This window comes from Xenopus tropicalis, chromosome 8 (assembly GCF_000004195.4).
Source record: "Xenopus tropicalis strain Nigerian chromosome 8, UCB_Xtro_10.0, whole genome shotgun sequence".
Taxonomy (NCBI): Eukaryota; Metazoa; Chordata; class Amphibia; order Anura; family Pipidae; genus Xenopus; species Xenopus tropicalis.
This window is the reverse complement of record NC_030684.2, coordinates 92945491-92966072: the sequence shown is the minus strand read 5'-3', so window position 1 is coordinate 92966072 and position 20582 is coordinate 92945491. Positions and strand designations below refer to the sequence as shown.

Genomic DNA, 20582 nt, shown 5'->3' with positions numbered 1-20582 from the left:
TTGCACCCAGGCCAAGCTGTGGATTATACGTGAGTGCCAGTATTTCATTTTGTTTTTATATATATATATATATATATATATATATATATATATATATATATATATATATATATATATACCTTGAAAAAGGTCCCAAAAGGGACCGAAACATCGGTTATACATGCAATACACTTGAGATTGTTTTGAACTATAAGACCCTTGTTGCTGGCTGTGTTTTACATATATATATATATATATATGAGTCAGACCCAGAGAACAGGAAGGGATGAACAAACACTGCTTTTAAAGGACATGTAAACCCCACACACAAAGATGTAATCCATGAACAGCCTCTTTGAAATTTTTCAATACCTGCCACATTGGTTGTCTAGAGGTTAATAATAAGGCTGCAACATCCCCTTAATCACTTAGATTTGCTTCTCCTCCTGTAACCCACTCGGCTTCCTCCCTCTGGAATTTGCTTTGGCTGTTGGCTTGTGGGCATGCTCAGTTGTTCTAAACTGAGATTACTAAACACGCCCCCAGTCTAGCAGCCAGTGAAGAGATGGCATAGCTGGTTCCCATAGAAACTCAGCTTTAGCTGTCTGCTTCAATTTTTTTCTCCTGAGCTCAGCTTTACCATTACAGTGCTCAAACAAAGCAGAACTTTTATCAGAGGCAGTTCTGCCTGTGTGAGCCTGCATTCTTGATTTAGGAAAATGTGATGGTGCTGGCAAACGGACGGGGGATATATGCAGTACAAATGATGCCATTTGGGTGGGGGAAACATGCCCAACTTATATACATTGTAGGCTAATGTAGGCTTTACATGTCCTTTAAGGGAAATCGTTAATGAATGTATATTGACAGGATGCTTATAATTATATATTTTTTTCTTTTCTAATGAGCAAAATATACATTTTTGATTATTATTTGAAGGGCGGTTTCATTTAGAAATTTTTTCAGTGCTAGTCTTGCATGCTGGTTAACCATATATTGTGCCGGCATCCAGCAAAAGTCAATTGAGGGCCATAGTTTTGAGGATTATAGGGCATTTATGCAAAAATTGTTTCTCCCACTGGAGGTGTGGGTTAATAAAGTCCACGCTCTGGTTGGGGGAAGTCATGGTATTGTGTGAAAGAAACTCCCGCTTTACTCTAGACCATCTGCTGGCCCACTCACACATGATGCAAATGTGTGCCCCAACATCGATATCTGTGCCAGGAGCTCTTTTCTTAGAAAAATGCTTATGTTTCTGACTTTTGAAGCCCGGAATCTATTAGATCACACCTCTGTTGGAGGAAACCGTTGTTGCATGATAGGTGCCATTTAAATTTTGTCCTGGGTAGTTTTGAAAGCCTTGAATTTGCCAGAGTAGTATTAGATGTGGTAATAAAACACTTTCAATGTTTGTTTGTTTCAAAAACCACAATAACAAATTGCAGTGTTCTTTTGGTTAGCGTTTATCTTACCTATTTAGTCTCGCTTTCCAGTCAATGCTATAACATTATGCTAGTGTAATTAGAATACAAAATAAGAAGCAATTAAAAAAAAATATATATTTTTTTTACATAAAGCTTTATTTTTTAATATTGGCTATAGTGGCATGCTTTATCAACACTGAGTAGGTATTTACTTATTTTTTTTGTTGTTTTTTTTGTGTATGTAGCAGGTGTAGAAAAAGTTTAATATAGCGGTCTTAAATATGTGTTCCGTGGTTAACAGGTGTTCTTTTCCCTAGGGTCTGGGCTATTTACACAGTAGGGGGAAAATGCACAGAGATATCAAGGTAAGATATTTTTTAAGTCTTTATTTTTTTTTCTTGTCACTAGTCAGTTTTAATAGTGGAGTGCCTTTTAATCACCTCATCTTGCACAGAGGTTATGTTATAGTTTTATTATTTCACATCTATTATAGAAACTTTGGTGTATTTTCTACTTTTCTCTTTCAGGGAGCCAACATACTTCTTACAGACAATGGGGATGTTAAGCTAGGTAAGCTGAGCTTCTAAGGAAGGGAAGTCACAGTTCTGCCTGGAAAATGTGCTGTTTGCTAGTGTTTTGCTATAATTCATTTATATTTCACATAAAGGTCAACAAAGGGCCAACTCACTAGGCAGTACCCACTGTATGTAGTTGCTGACTTTGGAACCCAGGCTGGTGCTCGTCATAAAAAATAAAGGCAACGACCTAGGGTACTTGTAAATAGAGTGCCATGCTGCTGTTTTTGTCTGTGTTCTTTGATCAGTGTATAATAAAGTTAGAAATAATGCTATATTGTTTATGCAGTCCAAAGTTAGTGACAATTTTTACCCCTGGCCCATTTTTGTTCTTTAAAGGAAGAATACATCCCACATTCTGTCATGAGGTCATTCAGTTGGGTATATGTTAAAAAAGATACATAATCACTGTCTGAACCTACAAATTTTTTTGGCACAGACGTACCACGTACCTGATTCCACAGATCAAAAGGAAACCATATTAGTCTGCCTGTGCTGCCCAAGCCAATTCTCCACCCCTTTAAGGAACAGTAACGCTAAAAAAATAAAAAAATGTATCAAAGTAATTGAAGTATAATGCACTGTTGCCCTTTACTGGTAAAACTGGTGTATTTGCTTTCGAAAGCCTTCTATAGTTTATATATAAAACCTGCTGTGTTGCCACGGGGGCATCCATTCAAGCTGGAAATAGGGAGAAAAGGCACAGGTTACAAAGCAGATAACAGATAAAATACCATTATATTCTACAGAGCTTATCTGTTATCTGCTATGTACCTGTCTTTTCTCCCTCTGTTATCTACCTGTTTCTTTTCTGCCTTTTTTCAAGTTTAAGGACTGCCCCTGTGGCTACACAGCAGGGTATTTATTTTATCTATAGTAGTCTTTCTGAAGCAAACTTACTAGTGTTACCAGTGCAGGGCAACAGTATATTATATTTTCATTACTTTATAGCATTTTTATTTTTTGGGTGATACTGTTCCTTTAAAGGAACAGTAACATCAAAAAATTAAAGTGTTTTAAAGTAATTAAAATATAATGTGCTGTTGCTCTGCAAAAAAAATGGTGTTTTTGCTACAGAAAAGCTACTATATAAATAAGCTGCTGTGTAGCCATGGGGGCAGCCATTCAAGTTGGAAAAAAGGAGCAAAGGCACAGGTTACATAGCAGATAACTAGTAGATAAGTCCCATATCATGGGGGTTTGTCTGTTATCGGCTAAGTAAGTACTGTGCCTTTTCTCCTTTGAATGGCTGCCCCCATGACTACACAGCAGCTTACTTATATAAACTATAGTAGTCTTTCTGAGGCAAACACACCAGTTGTAGCAATGCAGGGCAACAGTACATTATATTGTAATTACTTTTATACACTTTCATTTTTTGGTGTTACTGTTCCTTTAAGGGATCCAATCTTCCCCTTTGGATCTTGAAGTACCTCTCTCCAGGGAGCCTGTAGACCATCCACTATTAAAATCAAAGGGACTTCCAAGTCCTAGAATCCATCACTTCACAATATAACAAAGTGAAGGAGAAGGTTATTACAGTGTTAAAATATTATAATGTTACAATGTAACATGGCTTACTTACAGTCTATGGCAGTGGTTCTCAACCTTCCTAATGCCGCGACCCTTTAATACAGTTCCTCATGTTGTGGTGACCCCCAACCACAAAATTATTACTAAGACCATCGGAAATATGTGTTTTCCGATGGTCTTGGGCGACCCCTGTGATAGGGTTGTTCGACCCCCAAAGGGGTCCCGACCCACAGGTTGAGAACCGCTGGTCTATAGGATTAGGTATGGCTATGTTAAAAAAAATATTTTAATATTATACATCCAGACAGTGTTTATGCCCTTTTCTGCTTATGTCACACTGAATGAGCAGAGAGGGGCTATATTTTCCCCTAAAGTCCTTCTGCTTTTTAAAGAATGTGTGGACCAGTCACTAGAAAAGGTAGAGGGACTCCAGTTCTGGGAATCCCAGGATCCATGGCATCACAATGGAACAAAAAGAGGGAGGGATTGCATTACACTGAGCCTCAGGTCAGGGTGTGGAAAACTGGTCCCACGAGCACAGAGACAGACTGTGACACGTATAATACATTTTTATTCATTTTAGATAGCGTTTATGCACTTTTTTTTTTTTTTTTTTTTTAACAAAAGCTCAACTGAATGAACTCATCAAAAAGGGGGGTATAATTTTCTTTTTTTTTTTCTGTGATAGTTATGGGGTGGCTAATGCTAACATACTTTATATATGTTTTGTACATTTAGCAGGAAGCTGCATCCTTCCTGTACCACCTCCTCTCTGAATGGATAATGTCATCTAATGAAAGTCTACCAAATTTTTTTTGTGCTTTTTAAAGGAAATCATTTCAGTTTCATTTTCAGTTTAATCATTGGAAAATGTACAGATAGTTGCATCATTACATGCAGCATGTAGCAAGCAAGTGGTTAGGACTTACCAAAAAGATAAGCTTAGAACCCTGCAATGGGTTAAGTAGCAACAGAAATGTAATAATTGAATGTGCACTTTTCTAGGAGATAATCCATTCACAGTTATGAGCATTTTTTGCAAAGACCTTTACTGAGAAGAGTCAGGAAGACAAAACATTCTTAAATTGCCACATGTTCTGTTACCCTGACAACAGGAAAAGGAATTTCAGTTTCCTAACTCCAGGATTGCTCACTTGTGTCCTATAACATAGCAAAAATGTATGCCAAGTAAAGCATGTGTTTGCCTAACAGACTTTTCTAGAAAGGAATTATTCATTAGGATATATTTATTTTGTAGTTGCATTTTGTGGCTGCTTGTAGTAGCAGTATATATTTAGTTTATTTAAACACATTGCTAATCTTTTTTTTGTCAATGAACCGTTAACCAAAGGGTACAAAAAAACTCTCACAAATCTAAAAGGCAGAAGTAATCATTAAAATACATTTTTGCAACATAGACTACAACACAAATATTGACAATAAATTGCATTTTTAGATATAAATAGCACCACAAGTGCATGTATTGATTTAGCAAAATGTGTAATATTTGAAATGCAAAATTGCTGTATTTCAAGCGTTGCCAAATACATCATAGTGAAGGGGTAACATATGCTTTTTAACTATTTACAGAAACCCTTAAGGTGGCCACACACGTGGCGATTTTCGATCTTTCGTGTGACCGTCGGTCGCATGAAAGATCGTTCCAATCCGCCACTAACGTTCAGGGCTGAAACGGCAAATGTGGAGGTAGAAACAATAGGATTTCTACCTCCTTCTGCCGATTCAGCCCTGAAGGCAGATTTTGCTCAGGCACCTTCTATGGCGCCCGATCAAAATCTTTTAACCCGCCTGATCGGCGAGTCGACCAATATCAGCAGCCTCCTGTGATATCTGTCGCCTCGCTGACTTGCCATACACGCACCGAATATTGTACGAAATGAGGTTTCATATGATATTATCAGTGAGTTTATGGCCAGCTTTACATAGGCTATAGAATGAGTAAGGTAGCAAGCTTATTCAAGTTAGTTATACAGTGCCAAAACGTATCAACAGTAACATGACCTGTCATTTAAACAGTGTGGAACTCCGCAGTCAGTATTCCATACAAGTACATGAGATTTTAGAATGAATGTGTGGATCATTTCATGTTGCAAAATACATTGTTAAATCCAAAAGTCTGTAATATTTTACCAAGCAGTTATATATATTGTTACCTCTTGTGGAAAGTTTTTCCATACTTAATCTGTCCCACAGCAATTCTGCTCATGCGGTAAAGTAAATATTTACCTACATATGTGTCTAGGTTTATATCTAAAAGTATGAACTTTCATATAGTTTTCAAAAGTGTGGTTTTGTTTTTTCCTTTCTCCATTTCTCTTACTGAATTATAGCTGACTTTGGTGTGGCAGCCAAAATAACTGCAACCATTGCCAAGAGGAAGTCTTTCATTGGTACACCTTACTGGTAAGGCTTTTAATGTGGCATGTTATTGAAGGGCCGTTTGCTGCCAGTACTCTTGTTTTAATGTACTTTTAATGCATTTCAGGATGGCTCCGGAAGTGGCTGCAGTGGAGAAAAATGGAGGCTATAACCAGCTTTGTGACATATGGGCTGTTGGCATCACTGCAATTGAACTGGCAGAGCTGCAGCCTCCAATGTTTGATCTGCATCCTATGAGGTATGCTGTTTAGTTTTGGTACAGACCCTTCCTATTAGCAGTGATTAAAGCTGAAATTAGCTTTTTTCCAAATAGTGCTGTATGCATATACAGCCATGTACAATGCAAGCATTTACATAGGGTTAAAAAAAGGCCAGAGTCCATCAAGTTCAACCCTTCCAAGTAAACCCAGCACACTCACAAACATATACTTACCTATCTATACACTCACATACATAAACCAAATATACCAACATCAATACTAACTGTAGATTTTAGTATCATAATAGCCTTGGATATTATGCTTATTCAAGAACTCATCCAAGCCCCTCTTAAAGTCATTAACAGAATCTGTCATCACATCACTGGGAAGGGCATTTCATAACCTCACTCCCTTCACTGTGAAAAACCACCTACACTGCTTCAAATGAAAGTTCCGTTCCTCTAACCTAAAGGGGTGGCCTCTGGTGCACTGATCCTTTTTATGGGAAAAAAAGGACATACCCTGTCTATATTGTCCATTTAGTGAATGTTCTATGCCATTCATAAATGTATCGCTGGTTTTGCTAAGATGCAACTATGGCAGTTCTTTTAACTGCTGGATATTTTAGCACTAATATTTTATGTTCTTATATGTGTTTCTGGCTTCCTTGCTTGGTTGCTTTTCCATTGACTAGAACTTAAATCATCACAATCATGTGATGCTGCCCTGACTGATCAATTTCTGTTTTACCGACCATTTTACAGAGCGTTATTTTTAATGTCAAAGAGTAACTTCCAGCCTCCAAAATTAAAGGAAAAAATGAAATGGTGAGTTGACTTCTGCTTGCGGAGAATGATAAGCAAAGAACACAAATTAGTTCTGAGCACGATCCTGTCCTGCAGGACCACGTGAGAATTGTCCTCCCTTGTAAAAGCAGGACTGGGATTCTTAAGCTATAGACTTAGAGCCGAAATATGTTCCAGCATGGTATTTAAACAAAGTCACCATGTTCTTCTTTAATAATATGTTCTCTAAAATGCAATTCAGTTAAAATTAGGTAAATCTCTCTATAATGAATTTGGGGTTGTAAAGTTATTATTATTAACTTTTATATATAGGGCTTGTTTTGCTTCTAGATTTAGTCTGTGTGTTATTGGAACCTTTGTTTGAGATATACAATTGTTTTGTACTTTATTCATTGCAAGTTTGTAAAAGAAATATAGCTAAACTTGCTTCTGGACTACCAAAACACAAAAAATGCATTGATTGGGACATGTGTTTCCCAGACGTGCTAACAGTTGTGGATGTGTTACATAGGTGGTTTATTTTCTAGAATATCATTATTGTGCAAGCTGATAGATTTTTAGGTATGCATTGGTTCATTGTGGAGTAATGTTTTCACTGAAGATTTTTTTTTTGTTTGTTTGTTTTTTTGTTTTTTTAATGTATCTCCAGGTCTCAAAGCTTTCATAACTTTGTCAAAGTCTCTTTGATTAAGAATCCAAAGAAAAGGCCACCCGCAGAGAGACTACTCACTGTAAGTAAGGCTAATTTACATTTCCTTACATAAGCCAACATTTCTCCGACATGGTCTGTGAGACAGATAAAAATTACATTTTGCCAAATGACAAAAAATTTAATTGTGAGTAAAAATCCATTATGTATTAATTACAAATTTTCAGTTGTTTTAAAGTTATTTGTTAATGTAATTGCTATCAAAATCGATATCTGTTAGACCCCTTTTATTCTCTGTACTTTCTGCTGTTTCTGATTACTGAAACCACATAACACAGGTGTGCCCAGACTTTGTCACCCTGTGATCTACACCTTCATGAGATCTACCACAGTTAAAATAGTGTGACGTCTATCATTTGGCACAATAAGCAAGCAAAAGTATCAGTCGATGTTTAACAAATACACATAGCAATATACAGATGCAGTGCCAAATTCACATTTAATGCCCACATAACATTATTCAAGTGCCAACTTCAAGTTTAATGTATAGTAGTTTTTACTTCCATTCTTCATGGCCCACTTTGTGGTCTGCACACAGAAACATATATAAAGTGGGAACAAATATATACATACAGTTTTCTATACTGGGATGAAACTGCAAAGACGGATGGCTTGAGCAGCTGCACTCAAAAGCTCCAGCTTGCTGGGGGAAAAAAAGAAGTGACGTGATGTCATCCCACTGCATTCTACCTCGAAGTCTACCAGAAACCATAAAGTGATCTACTGGTAGACCGCAATCTACCTTTTGGGCTCCCCTAACGTAATAGAAGCCAGCTCTCCTCTGTTCGATCTCCAGATCACACAATGCTTTACATGCTTTTTAACATATCTTTTTCACATAATTGGGTTGCTTCTACTACATTGTTCTAGTTGTTAGAAATAGCTGAATAGCAAGAGACAAACACACAAATGACTTAAATACCACAGAATATCTATGAATGTTTATAGGAAAACTGTTTAAAACTATTGTTTCATTAGGCAAATTGTTATTTTCATTTCAAGATTTTTGCATATGGAAGTATGGAGTCTAATATGATTTCCCCTTTCTACCATTCTTGGTTTATTTTAAGAAGTGCTCCATGTAAATGACTGACTTGTAATGTAGATTCCTACAAAACCTCATGATACAGCACTTCATCATTTGTAATTTTTCTTTCAGCATCAATTTGTAGTACAGCCTGGCCTCTCAAGGATTGTTGCACAAGAGCTTCTGGACAAGTTTAACAATCCTGACAGTCATCACCATTATGGTGAGCCTGATGATGATGATCCCGAGGTGAGCTTCATACTGTTGCCTTTATACGGTAAAAGCCTTGTCAAAATGAATCTGTACACTTTCTGTTAAATTGTAGACCTTCCCAGATTATTACTGGAACAGGTGCTGCCAGAGGCACAAATATACCGTATATACTCGAGTATAAGCCGATCCGAATATAAGCCGAGGTACCTAATTTTACCTAAGAAAACTGGAAAAACTTATTGACTCGAGTATAAGCCTAGGGTGTCACCAGTAGGGCTGGTCGAGCGAGCCAGCACATGAAGCACAAGAAGTACAGCAGGATAATCTTGTTACACGATATTGCTTGAGAACTGATAATAGAACTGACGTAGATCCCCCCCCATTCTCATCAGAAAGCATATTGACATTAACCTATTGCTGCTGCCTATATACCCGAGTTTTAACAAAGTCCACACTTAAATAGAGATGGCCCAGTTGTTACCATATACTCAAAAATCACTGGTAACACGATATTGCTTGAGAACTGATAAAACAATAAGCTAGAGAATAGAAATGTAAAGAATAAACTGAAGGATACCATATATATACCCTTATACACCAGCAACAAACACCAGTTTGCTGTTTTTTGCTGGTGTATAAGGGCGCAGGGTGCAACATGCTCTGCGAAAGGGTGGCCCTGCCTTGACCAGACAATATGTAAATTTTCCTCACAAATACGGTTTTGTGACATAAGCCATACGCAGCACTCTCTTGTGACAATATGAACATGAGATTGTGGCTGTGTGAAGGTTTGTATTTCCTTGCAATGTAATCCTTTTACGAGGTATGGGATGGGTTTTGTTTCATTGTCCATTATGGAGGGATTTGTTTAATGTTTATGGCAGCAAGGCAAGTCTGTAGGACAGAAGCAAAGAATCTTCTTTGATTATTTATGCACATTAAATGATAAACAAAGAAATGTAAGAAAGTTAAGGTGGCCATGAACTACTCACCCCATTCACTTATGACCCAGCAACGGGGCCACGTCAGTTAGTTAGACGGAGCCCCTGAGTCAGGCAATAGCAGCAGCGCATCCGGGACCCGCACATCCGGCAGCGCATCCGGCATCCTCCCCCCCCCCCCCCCCCCCGTGCATGTGTAAGTGCCCTAGTCGATGTGTAAGTACCTGAGTAGACGGAGCCCCCAAGTCAATAGCAGCATTGCATCCATCACACTCACATCAGGTAGAGCGAATCCGGCATCCACCACACCCGCGTGCATGTGTAAGTTCCCGTACATGCGCACGTGTGTCCGTGTACATGCATGGGGTGGCGCGAGACGAATGCCGGATTACTCGAGTATAAGCCGAGGGTTCCTTTTTCAGCACGTTTTCAGTGCTGAAAAACTCGGCTTATACTCGAGTATATACGGTACTTGGCCTTGGTCCTAGGTAGCGGTTACTAAAATCCAAGGAAGGAAATTAATCTTGTTGGCTCCTTCTTAGGCAGTGCATTTGGGTATAGTCATTTAAAATATTACAGATTCAAGGCGGCCATACATGTTAAGATTTTTCTCTCCCTAACAACCAATTTTAGTGCGATTCTAAGAATCTGTCAAATTATCATAAATAATAGGTTACTGGGCAATGAACGATCGCACATCTAGCAATTTTTCATCTGACATCGGTCAGAAAATTGATTGAGCGGGTTCCAAAATTTTCGTTGTTAGCAATGAAATTTGCCCATTGTCCAATTGTTTGCAGGACCAAGTAGGTAGTTTTCCTAGTTTTCCTAGCTTCAACTAGACCATGTCACTTGAAATGGTAGTTTTCGTTGAAGGACAAATCATATTTTTAAACAATCATTTCAGGATCAGCTTGGTCCTTAGATAACTAAAAGATCTTTTAAAAATCTTAACCTGTATGGCCATCTTAACATCTAGAGGTCTGTGTTGGACCACCCTCGTAACTGACTGAATAGACTTGGCTTCCCCATTGAACCTAATAGCAGCTCCATTCTTGGGTTGTTTAATTTGCTTTTAATAGCAATTATCAGTGGAAATATTGTTTTTTTATGGTATACTGTACACAGGTGTTTGAAGTGTTTTAGAGGGCAGTTAAACATAAACTTGATTTTTACATGTGAAGTCTGTAATATTAATTATTCAACACAAGCTCTTAAAACTTAAAGAGAACATAGATTACTTACTTTTATCAGATGTATATCAGGGTGGCTGCATACAAAAGTGTGACGTATCCATCTGAATGGACCTTTAGTAACCATAGCAAAAACCCAAAGTAACTGAACTACCTGTATTTATGAATGCTGTAAATTTCTTGTAATACATTTCTGGTTGTCCCTCAATGTCTCTAATTGTTTAAACATCAGAAATGGTGTCACATTCAGTGTTTCACCATGTGGGTACATAACCATTTTATTTAACCAAAAACACAGTGGGACCAGGAAAAAATACTGTAAAATCAGGAAAAATTTTAAATCAGAGAGATGTGATGTGATGTTAAAGCATTATTTTTTAAGTACTCAAAGGATATAAGCACAGGAGTCAGTTTTACTTTGAAATAGAATATTCACTGTATTAATGATAAGGGGTAAGCAGTGCAGCATTAATGTTACACAATGGAGTGGCATGTGCAAGACCTCACTCTCAGATGCACAACCAAAAGCATTAAGTGATTTGTGCATGACTGTATGAGGGGCAGACTCATTGCAACTGACTAGTTACTGGCAGAACCTCTACAACGTATTCATCTGGTAAGATATGAAATGTGGGAAAACTTAAAATCAGGGTATGTAAAATTGGGGTTTTACTATAGTGCCCTTACAATGCCTGTATATAGTAAAGAGGAAGGGCAAGACGTAATATGTAAAGAAAAAAGAATAGTCTTTTAAAGTTGTGCAGGCACTTTTCTATAAAATAGTTAATGTTTAATATTAGTAATAATTGCATAAATTATCTCAAATGTGTAGCAGAAGTGAGAATCCTTCTGCTGTAATTCAGTTGGAGTGTGTGTGTGTGGCTGTGTGTGTGTGTGGCTGTGCTAGGCATTAAACAATAAAACTGCATAGAATTTCTCACTACACTAAGAAATATTTCAATTTTTCTTGCAGCCTCTTTCCATGGTTCGACATACCATCCGTTCTACAAGCAAAGCTGCAAGAGCTGAGAGGACAGCCTCGGAACTAAATTGTAAGTCTTGTTGCAGAACTGCAATGGTATTATCAAACTTTGACTGTTCAGTTGCTCTAAACCACTTTTGAAGAAGTGCTTCCTAAACCATTGAAGAACAATACAACATTTGTATAATAGTTTCCTTATTCTGGTTAAATTTTCATCGTATTTAACTATAATGTATTCTGCCCACTCATGTCAGCTACATAAATCATTACAAGCAAAACATGTTTTAAAAAGAACGCTTGTGCAGTAAGGAGGGGGATTGGAACTATAAGAATGCAGATTATTCATAACATCCTGGGATAATCTTCTTAAGGCATGCTTGTCTCTATTGTAGATTACCACCTATTTTTAAGGCAAATATCAGATTAAAGATTTACAGACACAAAGTAATGAATTATTTTGTATTACATCCTAGCATATGATTTCTTAAGAATTATTTTTTTTTAAAAAAAAGCATAGATTTTTGATTGCTGTCCACTTTTTTAATGGCATTGCGGAGTCAGACCTTTACTATGTCCGTATCTCTTTACCTCATGTAAGTAAATGACTGCTTGGTGAGTCTACATCTGGTCTTTGGTAACTCCTTTTCTCTTCATAGTTGACAAACTGCAGTTTGAGCCACCTTTAAGAAAAGAGACTGAAGCCAATGAAGGAATGGTAAGTATGGCAAACCTAATACGTATATATAATATGTTTCATTTATTGTGGTGGCAGTGACTTAAACCACTATTCATTGTCATCACCGTAAATGAACCTATGCCAAAAACATCCTTTATTATTTAGTGATGCAGATTTTATACCCTGTTCTGTGGAAATCACTTGCCATATAATTCCTAGGAGAAAGCATTATAAGGAAGCCAGACATCCTGTCTACCTTTCCATGAAAAAGGATATGAAGCAGCTGCCAGTAGTTCCATTTGTTTTTGTCCAAAGTTTTCCTAAAGACTGTTGCAATCAAATGTGTGTTTCTGCTTTTACATGCATTAATATTTTGAGTGCAGCACTATACACAAACTAATGCTAACAATGTTGCAGCCTTTTCCTGTAACTTCTAAAATTATAACAAATAATTTAGACTTATAATTGATCTGCTTTTGTAGTTGCTAAAGTCACTGCTATCTGCTTTTTATGAAAGCTGGTATAGTAGCTGTAGATGTAATAGCTGTATGACTGTTAGTTTATACCCTGAACAGTGACCGGCTAAATTACATAAAAAGTTGTCTGAGTTTATAACAAAACCACAATTAATCATGTGGCTGACATTTTGCATGACTGCTTTCTATAAATAATCTTACGAACTGAGGTATGGCACATGTAATTGTTTACCTTTGATTGAGCTATGGGTCAGATATTTTCAGATGAGTGGATTGACATGTTTGCATACAAAAAAAGGCTTTCATATAACTCATGCTCAGCATCTGACATAGACATACAGACGATGCCCTTTTTTATTTGTAAACTCACAGAATGCTGCAAAAACACACAAATAACGTTTCTTCATATCTGTGCAACTCAGTCAATTCTGAACCACAGGGGTTCTAAATAAAAGATGCAATTGATGCTTAATGTGAAAGGGAATGAAGTTCTGGCCTTTTTTTTTTTTTTTAATACTTTTGCAGACAAATACCCGCAGGATCATGCAGCAGTCTATTCTACTTGTTTTTATTTTAGGGTTGCAGCAGAGAGAATGATTTTGGAGCTCAGTGGATCTCCTTTGCCAATGGTGCCAACAATGAGTGAGTAAAACAAACACCATTTTTGTTTGTTTCATTTAGCAAAACTTTTAAGGTAGGTACTATATATGCCTTGAGTGTGTGTGTGTGTGTGTGTGTGTGTATATATATATATATATATATATATATATTTAATTTCCACATGTACAAATAAAGCTCCAGCAGGGTTACTTGTGTCTGGGGCACTCCTTTATATTTTGTATCACTTGAAAACAACCTGTTTGAGCTCAACAGGTGTGACGTTATCTCTGTGTACATAGCCTATGTTTTCTTTACTGCTGAACTGTATAAATACAGGCAGATTATTGGTCTGTTTGGTTACACACATACATAGATAGCCTGCTTGGCGGATGCTAGCCCCGATCCGATTGTTTTCAGTTAACGTGTATAACCAGTCAGTCCATTTGTCCTATCCGATCACGGGTATAACCAGTCAGTCCATTTGTCCATTAGTGGTGCTCCAAAGTTTGTGAAACCTTAATTTTTCTATATTTTTATATGAATGTTACCTATCTGATTTTGTGACCATCATCTGATTTTTAAACAAGTTCTAAAAGTAGATGAAGAAAACCTAGTTAAACAAAAAAAATATATATATATTTGGGCATGTATTTATTGAAAAAAATATGATCCAATAATATCTGTGTGTGGCAATAGTAAGTGAATACTTATAAAATATTATAATTTGAAGGGGAAATCAGACAAACTACACACAAACTACACCTCTGTGGATGTGTATCATGGCTCGAACAGAGGTGTCTAAGGACCTTAGAAAAAGAGTTGTTGATGCCCATGAAGCTGGGAAAGGTTATAAGACTTTCTCTAAAGAGTTTGGACTCCTCCAATCAACAGTCAGACAGATTGTGTACAAAAGGAGGAAAATCAAGACTGTTGTTACCCTACCCAGAAGTGTTCACCCATCAAAGATAGCTCCAACTGCAAGGCATCTAATAGTCCAAGAGGTTACAAAGGAGCCCAGGGTAACTTCTAAGCAACTGAAGGCCTGTCTCACGTTGGCGAATGTTGATGTTTAACCATCAGAAGAACACTGAATAGCAATGGTGTATATGGCAGGGTGGTAAGGAGAAAGCCACTGCTCTCCCCCAAAAATATTGCTGAAGGTCTACAGTTTGCTAAAGATAATGTGGACAAACCAGAAGCATACTGGAAGAATGTCTTGTGGACAGATGAAGCTAAAATAGAACTTTTTGGCATAAATGAGGTTACATTTGGGGAAAGAAAAACACTGCATTGTACCACAAGAACCTTATCCCATCTGTTTAATATGGTGGTAGGAGTGTTCTGGTTTGGGCCTGTTTTGCTTCATCTGGGCCTGGATAGCTTGCCATCATTGGTGGGCCAATGAATTCTGAAATACTCCAGAGAATTCTAAAGAAAAATTTCAATGCACATCACTGTGAACTGAATCTTAAGAGAGCGTTTATCATACAGCAAGACATTGATCCTAAACCTACAAGTCGTTCTGCTAAAGAATGGTTAAAGAAGAATAAAGTGAATGTTCAGAATGGGCAGGTCAAAGTCCTAACCTTAATCCAATTAAAATGTTGTGGAAAAACCTAAAGCTAACGGCTCATGTGAGGAAGCCCATCAACATCCTAGAGCTGAAGCAGTTCTGTAAGGAGGAATGGGCTAAAATTCCTCCAAGTGGATCACACCAAATACTGAGAGCAGGATTCACTTATATTTGCCACATGCAGATATGTTATTGGATCATTTTTTCAATAACTACTTGACCAAATATACATTTTTGTTTCATTTATTTCACTAAGTTTTCTTCATCTACTTTTAGCACTTTAGCAAAATCAGATGATGTCACAAACTTTCTGGCACCCCTGTATACAAGTGCCATCACAATAATGAGATGAATTGAAGTTTCGTTTCTACATTAGACACAGTTGCCAATTTAGCTGGCATTATCTGTACAAAAATTATTATCTATAAGTCTATTGTCTATAAGTGTATCATGCACTTATTAGCCTTGAATAAATACTTGCCATATTCACATATTTTAACACTTGTTTTTTTTTTTATTAGCTCTACAATGAAAAAAGCTGTACCGCCACCACTCCCCCCCAAGGTATTACCTCCTGCTGTTGCCAACAGAACACTTACATGCATGTAAAGAAATGCCTCTTCCAGTAGTGTCATTGTCTATATACATAAATTATCAGCTGTTCAGTTGTGTAATCCTTTGACACTCAGATTGTACTGAATGTACCTAATATATGCTTTATAACTTTCAGGTAAATGTGGAACCCTCCTCCAAAGCTTTAACAAAAATTCAGAATCAATTCCATAAGTATATGGCCAGGAACATTTAGAATAGTTTAAAACATTTGAGCCTATCTATGCTAATTAACTTGGTCACACATGGTCAAAGTAGAGTTATCGATTAGCTAGAATGGTTACAACAAAAACATCGAATTCTTAGTTACCTCTTATATTATAGGTTCTTGTTTTTCATTTGTACATTATACAGTGAATACATTAATGCAGAACAATTTGAAAATAAAATGTGTTTTTACAGTAATTCTAAGTACAATGTAGGTTAAATGTAAGTATTGAACCTATAGCTCTTTAGCTTTGATATACTACAGGTACCAGTGCATTTGGCTGCAAAGTTGGGAACAACTGCTGACAACTGGCATTATAGGATGTCTAGGGTAGCTAATGGCAAATATATTTTTCACACTTTATTTTTTTTATATCTTGCAGCCTGTGAGAATGAATAGCTGCCCAGATGAGAATATGGATGACAGTGAAAGATCCAGCACTATCAAACATCAACAGGAAAACAGAGCTCCACAATTTCACAGGAGACAGAGCAGCCCAGGTTGTGGTCATCAGGGAGCCCTTTCCCATAATGTCCTCACTAGCAGCATCAGCAGCCCTGGACTATACAGCAGTAGGAACTGTGATATGGGTAAATAATGCACTGCAGGAGCAGGGAGAGCTTTGGAGCTTCTGCAGCACTCTTACCCAAGGTGGTAAAGCAGCATTTTGCTATTGGCAGCAGCTGATAAATGAACTCCAGCAAAATAACCCGAATGCCTTGTCAGATACTAGCTTCTGGGGTAGGAGATAATAGGCTATCATTAAGATATATATTTGAGTGGGCTTAAGAAAGCTGTCTTTCCTTAATTGCAGTTGAAGAGCTGTAGTCTAGGTGGGGAAAGGTTTGTAATATTTATAGTATATATATATATATTGCAAATAATCTAGACCAGCACTATATATGATGTGTTTCTTTATTTTTAACACATTTTACTGATCTGTGAGAGGTCCTAATAAGGACTGAAACACTGGACTTAAGTACAATATATTAAAAATAGAAAACATTATATATGGACTGCTGATCCAGAGATTATTTGTTGGATATTTATTACCTCCTGCCACTCAACCCACTTTTATTTATGCTTAATAAGCTGATATATAATATATAACCTCTTTTTTTGTTAGTAAGAAGACAGTTAAAGCAATCAATTGTATCAGTTAAGTCTGTAAGAGTGATGTCAGGCATAAAAAAAATCAGACAATTTTGGAATGCTGAAAAGTGTAAATGAAAAAAAGCTTGTAATCGAGCATTCAGTTTTCTATAACTGCCTGCATTTATGTTATGAAAAGAAATGTTAGTTTGTGCAGTGATAACCTGGAGTTTCATTATCAGCCTTACCCTGCTTGCTTTTGTCACCTTGCATCAAGTTTGTATTTGAGCATAATAGGTATAACAAGAATTTTCCAAAAAACATCTGAAAATATTACTGTTCTTTAAAAACAAAAGTTAATAACAGGAAACATGTATATATGTGAAATTTTATTTGAGTAATATCAAATGCAAAAATGCCAAGTGCAATATAATCGCCTATATTACTTTTGTCGTCTTATATGGTAAAAGGAAATTCAGAAGAAATCTATATTACCCGTATATTACCCGAGTATAAGCCGATCCGAATATAAGCCGAGGTACCTAATTTTACCTGGAAAAACTTATTGACTCGAGTGTAAGCCTAGGGTGGGAAATGCAGCAGCTACTGCTAAGTTTTAATAATCAAAATAAATACCAATAAAATGACATTAATTGAGGCATCAGTGGGGTATATGTTTTTCAATATTTATTTCAAAGAAAAACAGTAAGCTCTGTAAGCGGAGAAGAGGGTCAACAAAAACAATATGAGTACTACCCCACGCTCATTGCACATTGGCAAACTGGCAGCAGACCCGGTCCCGGAGCAGATGTAAGAGGAAATAATTATTGCTAATGGGAGCCTAGGCCAGGGCACTGGAGGGTCTGATTACAGGTGGCCTAATTTTCACACAAAGGAAAGAGGGTGCTAGCCTAGAGGGACCAATGGCACCCAGCTCGAGTATAAGCCGAGGGTGACTTTTTCAGCACATTTTGGGTGCTGAAAAACTAGGCTTATACTCGAGTATATACAGTATTAATCATTTTCAGCAGTGCAGTACTGTAGTAGGCTGTACTAATTTTCTGTATGAAATTGTACCAGAAGTAAAAAAATTAAAGCACAAAAAAAAAAAATCTACAGGTATGGGACCTGTTATCCAGAATGTTAGGGACCTGGGGTTTTCCGGATAAGGGATCTTTCCCTAATTTGGATCTCCATAACTTAAGTCTGCTAAAAATCATTTAAATATTGAATAAACCCAATAGGACTGTTCTGCCTCCAATAAGGATTAATTATATCTTAGTTGGGATCAAGTACAAGGTACTGTTTTATTATTACAGGGAAAAAGGGAAATCATTTTTAAAAATTAGAATTATTTGCTTATAATGGAGTCTATGGGAGATGGCCTTTCCGTAATTTGGAACTTTCTGGATAACGGGTTTCCCGATAAGGGATCCCATATCTGTACAACAAACTGCAAGCAATATTTTCAAGGTTTCTGAGTCAAGATGTTAGAGACAATTTCCTTTAACTTCCATAGAACCTTTTGTTTTTCCTGGATTTAAACCCCCCCCCTTTTTTTTTTTTTTTTCTTTTAAATGAATCTTCCCCCTTAGCCAGGGCAGAATTATAGTTTACAAGAGTACTATTCTCACCATTTTTTGTCATTTGCATACAGCTTAAACAGCAGTTAATGTTTTTGATGTGGAAAATTCAGGTTATTCCTTTCAAATATTTCTGCCGTACCTCTCCCTGCTTACCGATCTGTGGTGTTAGCTTATTTTAGAGGTCATTTCATGCAGCAAGGCTTTCTAGACTGTGCCCTATAAACATCTCAGCCTTTTCTGCTTTTCTTAATGTTTTAGCAAAGAAGTTTGTCTTAGAAATTAATATTTGAAATGAAACAGATTATTTTTACAGCTATCTATAAACATAGTGTTAATAATATAGTTTTTCAAAGTATAAAAATAGCTTTAGTCAATATAAACTTGTTCGATTAGTATTATGGCTTTAAGCTGTTTTGCTTTTTTCCCACTGCCAGGATATGCATAGGGTGTCTGTACTCTACAGACACAAGAGGAAAAGGGCTAAATAGTAGCTGTGTGACTAATATATAATATAATAATAATAATAATAATATATTATAATAGCACTACTGGCCAATATTTACTTAAAACAAGACATTATTAACAGCAGGGGCCAGCAGTAACTCCAAAAATAAAAATAATTAATTTGACTTGGCACAATTTAAAGTCTTGTTTTTTTTAAATCAGAATAGTATACATCCCCTTTAAACATTTTTTGTGATAGCACAGAAAGTATTTAAACATATCAGCCACTTTAAAGTAAAACTCTTTGTCGAGCCCTAACCATTTACTTCATGTAACTTGGAGTTTTGCAGATCTCTGATTCTCTCAACATCATAAAATAAAATGTTGTAATATTCACAACATACTTTTCATTTTCTATACCTTGAGAAACTTTAAGCAGAGTTTTTTTGTTTGTGTATCAAACCATTGCATGCATATGATAAATTGAAACACTGCATAATTTGTAAAACACTGCAAATCTTTGCCTAAATTTGGCTGCCTCTGTGGTAGGCCATATTGGGCTGAACTAATGTTTTTGCCCCTGAATCAGTGGTCTTCTCACATGGGGGAGCCTGTGAAGAACTGTTGACAAAGAAAAGTTTTCACCATTTCGGATTTCCCACCCTGTCTGCTTTTTATCTGACTAAAAGGAAGATCGGAAGATCATTCAGGAAGGCTATTCTTTTGACCCTGCTGCTAAGTAAACTGCTGGCTGAATAAACAGCATCCACCAATGTATTGCCAGCTTTATGGTAATACTTTTAAAGTCAGGCATTTGTCAAACAGTATTGTTGGGCAGCAATTCCACAAGGATAGTAGTTTAACATAATTTTACTTACATTTTTGTGAATATTACTATATTATTTCTTTAGTAATGTTTATTAAATCAAAATATTCCATCACTGCTGGTGATATTGTCTAATTTTTGGCTTCTGTCATTTTACTAGATCTGAAGCGCATCAACATTGTGCTGCCTTCTCACTTAATGAAGCTTTAAATACTACCAGTGTCATATCAATTTTTGCATTTATGTGCTTCAGGTAATGGGGACAGTCCAGTACGCAGCCCAATAGGAGAAGGAGGCAAACCACAGCTTCCCCAGAAGAAAGAAAAGAAAGATATTCCTGTATGTATTTCATTATGCGGCACTGCACTAAAGGGGTCTAAAGGCAAAAAAGTTCAATTCTTTACTGCATTTACTGTGTCATACAGTACCATTTTGCAATATATAATCGATTAAAAGTTGTTTACCATTTGCAAGAATAAAGTACTCATTTTATTTGTTATACGAATC

General features: G+C 36.7%; 1 protein-coding gene across 3 annotated transcripts in view; it reads left to right on the top strand.

Annotated features, from left to right (window-relative positions):
* The window catches only part of map4k5 (mitogen-activated protein kinase kinase kinase kinase 5), a 92461-nt gene that overhangs the window by 52943 nt on the left and 18936 nt on the right, over positions 1–20582 (top strand). Inside the window, exons 6-18 of one of the 3 annotated variants that reach the window (XM_012968103.3) lie at positions 1721–1768; positions 1931–1973; positions 5863–5935; positions 6018–6149; positions 6876–6938; positions 7567–7648; positions 8786–8902; positions 11974–12052; positions 12639–12697; positions 13712–13776; positions 15829–15871; positions 16510–16630; positions 20329–20414. In XM_012968103.3, the coding sequence (XP_012823557.1) occupies positions 1721–1768; positions 1931–1973; positions 5863–5935; positions 6018–6149; positions 6876–6938; positions 7567–7648; positions 8786–8902; positions 11974–12052; positions 12639–12697; positions 13712–13776; positions 15829–15871; positions 16510–16630; positions 20329–20414 (1011 nt within the window). Of the gene's footprint in view, positions 1–1720; positions 1769–1930; positions 1974–5862; positions 5936–6017; positions 6150–6875; positions 6939–7566; positions 7649–8785; positions 8903–11973; positions 12053–12638; positions 12698–13711; positions 13777–15828; positions 15872–16509; positions 16718–20328; positions 20415–20582 lie in introns of all 3 variants that reach the window. The other 2 variants (XM_012968104.3, NM_001142049.1) reach the window with 2 other exon arrangements.